The 4,587-nt window shown below is 29.3% G+C and overlaps 1 protein-coding gene across 1 annotated transcript; it reads left to right on the top strand.

The window, feature by feature from the left end:
• Positions 1–3,515: 3,515 nt before the first annotated feature.
• LOC102590858 (auxin-induced protein 15A-like) lies at positions 3,516–4,306 on the top strand. The gene has a single exon (XM_006365864.2). The coding sequence runs from the start codon at positions 3,638–3,640 to the stop codon at positions 3,965–3,967; it is 330 nt and encodes a 109-aa protein (XP_006365926.1). The 5' UTR covers positions 3,516–3,637; the 3' UTR covers positions 3,968–4,306.
• Positions 4,307–4,587: the final 281 nt, after the last annotated feature.

Genomic DNA, 4,587 nt, shown 5'->3' on the forward strand with positions numbered 1-4,587 from the left:
AAACATCCTATTTTTTTGCCATCTGATTCGGTATACAATTAGCTATTTTCGGTATACAAATGTATTAAATGTGTTTGTGTTTGTATAGAGCGAGAGAAAAGTGTATATACAAATACAAATACATATATTTTCGTCATATACACTTATAATTATACAAATATAGATCTTATTATACAAATTACAATGTATAAATGAATTTATACAAAACAGAACAATTTGTATAAAATTGAATGTATCTAGCGAATTATACAAATCAAAAGCTCCATAACAAACGTAAAATTTGCTGCAATTGTGCAAACTATAACTATAACATACAAACATGATTTTTATGTTTGCTATATGTGAAAATTGCTCTAGTTTTAAACATTGTTTCTAACCTAGGTAGATCATTTTTGTTAAGAAAAGAAAGAACATTGCTAAGCATATGTTTCACTTGCGTCATCGATCGTCGGGAATCCTCACAAAGCGAATGAATTCTCTTTGCTCACAATCTAGATATCCTTTAAGGAATGTAGAGCGTTTCTCTAACCCTACCCGTCATTGTATGTGGAGAACTGTATCTTTCTTACATCCATAATGATATATTTATTCATAAGCATTGTAAGAGTTAAGGAGGAGGACAAACTAATGGGATAACAGATAAATTAGCAGAGTTCGAAGTCAAAAGGGCAAAAAAAATTGTCAAAAATTTTAAAAGGGCACATGAATTTTTTTTAACCAAAAGGGCAAAATCGCTCCATCAGGAGCGATTTTCTTCTGACAAAATTGACGCCGTTACTCCTTTAAAAAAACATAAAAATCACTGCCCCAACAGCAATTTCGTCCAAAAAAAAAAATCTTTTTTCTTTAAAATCGTTGTTGTGGCACAACGTTGCCACAACAACTTTTTTCTCAAAAAAAATAAAATAGAATTAGCTGCTATAGCAGCCATTTTCTTAAAAAAGTTTAAATTTTTTTTAATTAAAAATTCCCAAGGCTAGGACTGCTTAAAAAAATAATGGGAAATCGCTCCACGTGTAGCGATTTTAGTTTTAAAATTTTATTATTTTTTTTATAATTGCTGCCAAGGCAGCGATTTCAGTAAGAATTTTTATTATTAATTTCAAATTGCTGCTAGTAATCAAAAAGTATACAATAAAAAATTATAAAGTAACTCAATTGGGAAATTTTTTCTATTGAAATCGCTGCCTTGGAAGCGATTATTAAAAAAAAAACATTTTAAGCTAAAATCGCTACACGTGGAGCGATTTCCATTTTTTAAAAATAATTTCTGACAGAAAATTGACGCTGCTATAACAGCGATTTAATTTTTTTGAAAAACAAAATCGCTGTTGGGGCCGCAATTTTTATGTTTTTCAAAGGAGTAACGGCGTCAATTTTGTCAGAAGAAAATCGCTCCGTCAAGAGCGATTTTGTCCTTTTGGTTTAAAAAAAATTGATGTGCCCTTTTGAAATTTTTGACTATTTTTTTTGCCCTTTTGACTTCGGACTCTTAATTAGCACCCCTTAAGCGCAAATCCGATCCATTTGTTATTTTCAACATCTTCCGCTCACACGTGAGAAAGTGCTCAAGCTCCATTAAGCTAAGGAAAACATGTTCTCCATTAAATTTTCTTGCATCAATTCATACATTACCAACAAAATCTTTTAGTGTTTACCAACCAATTTTCTATTGGTAATTTTACCAACGATTTTAAATTGATTGGCAAAAATTTACCTCCATTTACCTACCAATTTGACCAACGAATATTCTCGTTGGTAATTAGGTCTTTTCAATACTAGAAAATATGAATTTAGCTACGAAATTTGTCGACAATTCCTAGCTAATCCATTGTTAAATAGGATTAGCTTAAGACTTTTGTTATTTAGCTATGAAATTTTGTCTGTCGCTAATTTCTTATTTTCTATTAGTGATATAGTGTCTTTAATCAACGTTCTTGAACTCAAACCTTATTGTAAATAAAGAAATTTAGCTAAGAATTTGAATTAATCGAGTCATAAGTCTCGAAATAAAATTATAAAAAACACAAAAGATCAAAGAGAGAGAAATGAAAGATGAAGAACAAGAGCCACAAAATAGATATATGAAGTATAAACAAGAACCTCTATTCAATAAAAAGCTTGGATGTTGAAACTTGGGACCAAAATTCATTAGTGAAAGCCATATTTTTTGGCCATCATAAAATATTGTTTGTCAAATACAACCAAACAAAAATCAAATACAATGTTCCAACACCTACTTGGAAAAATAATCCAATGGACTATATTAATTTTAGGAAGAAGAAAAAAAACATAGAATGAGAAGGGACCGCTTTGTCATAAGAAGGGGCAGCATACCCAATGGGTTTTGTCCTCCTTCAAGTACAAATACACCAACATATCCTATGTCTTCTGTCTTGTACATAGTAGTATTATTGCATACTTATAATTCATCTTTGACCATAATTACAAGATAAAAAAATTATTAGGAGTTTAAGTTTTATGTACTTGATATTATATAGATTTTTTTGAGTGTGACCTATAATATAAGTAACATGGTATTGAATTTATTGATCATCATAAATAGCAAGCTTGATACACAATTGGAAAAATGTTGTACAATATTTTTAATTTTTTTTTATGTTGCATCGTTCAAATTCGAAAGCTATGTAATATGTTTCTACTGTTACTTAAAATCGATTTCTTTCATGACTATCTTTCTTATTTTCTTTCCATCGCTAGTTAGAAATAGACTAGAGCTGAAGCAGGTCATAGAGAGGTATTCAACAAGCGTTACTCAACTGCACTATCTAAGCCTTTCATAGAAGTTCAAGGAAGTAAAGCTACATACTACTAGAAAGATATGAACTTTCTCCTTTCTATTTCTTGCGGGCTATTGATTTCAGATTGAGACTTTGCTTGCTTATAATTTCCCGCTTCCTTCAGTGAGCTTAAGGTTTAAAAATTATTTAGTATCTTTAATTTTTTGAAACAAATATTATAAGCCATAATAATCAATAATTCAAAAATATTTTCAAAGCATATATATAAAAAAATATTTCATTTAAAATAAAATTGTTTGACTCCCAAAATTTGAAAAAAGTCACATAAATAACCTGTAAATTACATTATTAATAATATAAGAATTATCTAAATTATTAGTTTATCCAACTTCTATCTAATATACTAGTAATGGATATCACTACAAGGAAAATGTGAATTACAAGGGGATTTTTTTGGGAATTAGTATGAAAATCTGCAGGAAAATAAGTTTCCTGCGAATTTTCATACTAATCTCTAGGAAAATCTCCATGCAATTCACATTTTTCCTCCTGTAGTGTATATATTCCACCTGTTGTTATTATAATCAGAGCTAATAAAACAACATGTGGTTTTATGGTCCTACACCCTACATAAACCCTTCTTCCCCTCTTGCCCATTCACTTTAATTTTTTTAAGAAAAATAAAATAAAAATAAAAAATAAAAAATATCATGGTTGAGCTCTTCCCTTCATAAATACTACACAATATCCATCTATTATCACACAACTCTCACTTTAATTTTTTAGCATCTCTTTGCTCTCAAAGGAAAGAAGTGTTATTATATCAATTGTCAAACCTCTCAATCTTTTTTCCATTTTCAACAAAATAAAATAAAATGGCCATTAGAAAATCAAACAAGTTGTCACAATCTGCAATGTTGAAGCAAATCTTGAAAAGATGTTCAAGTTTAGGAAAGAAGAATAATAGCTACGACGATGACGAAAATAGCCTTCCAATTGACGTACCTAAAGGTCATTTTGCAGTTTACGTGGGAGAAAATCGAACACGATACATCGTACCTATTTCTTTTTTGAGTTATCCAGAATTTCAATGTCTACTCCATCGTGCTGAAGAAGAATTTGGATTTGATCATGATATGGGCATTACTATTCCATGTGAAGAAATTGTTTTCCAATCATTAACATCGTCTATGTTGGGTAATTAGTGTAGTATTAGGTGTTAATTAATTAATTAATTATGGTTTTTAGTGAAGAAAGATGGGCTTAAGATGAAGCAATTAATTAATATGGTACTATTAGTACTATATATATTTAATTTGCTTCTCTTTTTTCAACTATCTTTCTTCACTCTATTGTTTGTTATTTTTTCTTCTTGTGGTTTAGTTGACATTTTCTAACGTTGACCCATGAAGCAAATGAAATTGTTTGCCTTTTTATGGGTCAAATTTGTAAAAATGAAAAAGGTTTGTAATTTTTCCTTGCAGAGGTGTAATAATCACCCTGTGAGAGAAGTTAATGTAATGATTCTCCTTTCATTCATTTCATTTAAGGTTAATTATTTATGATTTTAATTAACTTACATGGAGTGGGATGATATACTCTTTTACTTGTTATGATATGTTATTTCGATCTTTATATATACTTCATGAAGTTTCATTTAAGCTCACCTGAACTTTATCAAACAAACTATTTTAAATATGGGTTCCCATAATATAAGATGTTCCGATCCACATCAATACATTAGTTGTATATGCATTATGTGAGTCAAAGTTTGTTATTTTTGCGTATAGGTAAGTTAATTTATATATATATATATATATATATA

This window comes from Solanum tuberosum, unplaced genomic scaffold, assembly GCF_000226075.1.
Source record: "Solanum tuberosum cultivar DM 1-3 516 R44 unplaced genomic scaffold, SolTub_3.0 scf00553, whole genome shotgun sequence".
In the NCBI taxonomy this organism is placed as follows: Eukaryota; Viridiplantae; Streptophyta; class Magnoliopsida; order Solanales; family Solanaceae; genus Solanum; species Solanum tuberosum.

Bases quoted from the DNA above. Each gene is read 5' to 3' on its own strand.
- LOC102590858 (XM_006365864.2), top strand. From the start codon at position 3,638: ATGGCCATTAGAAAATCAAACAAGTTGTCACAATCTGCAATGTTGAAG.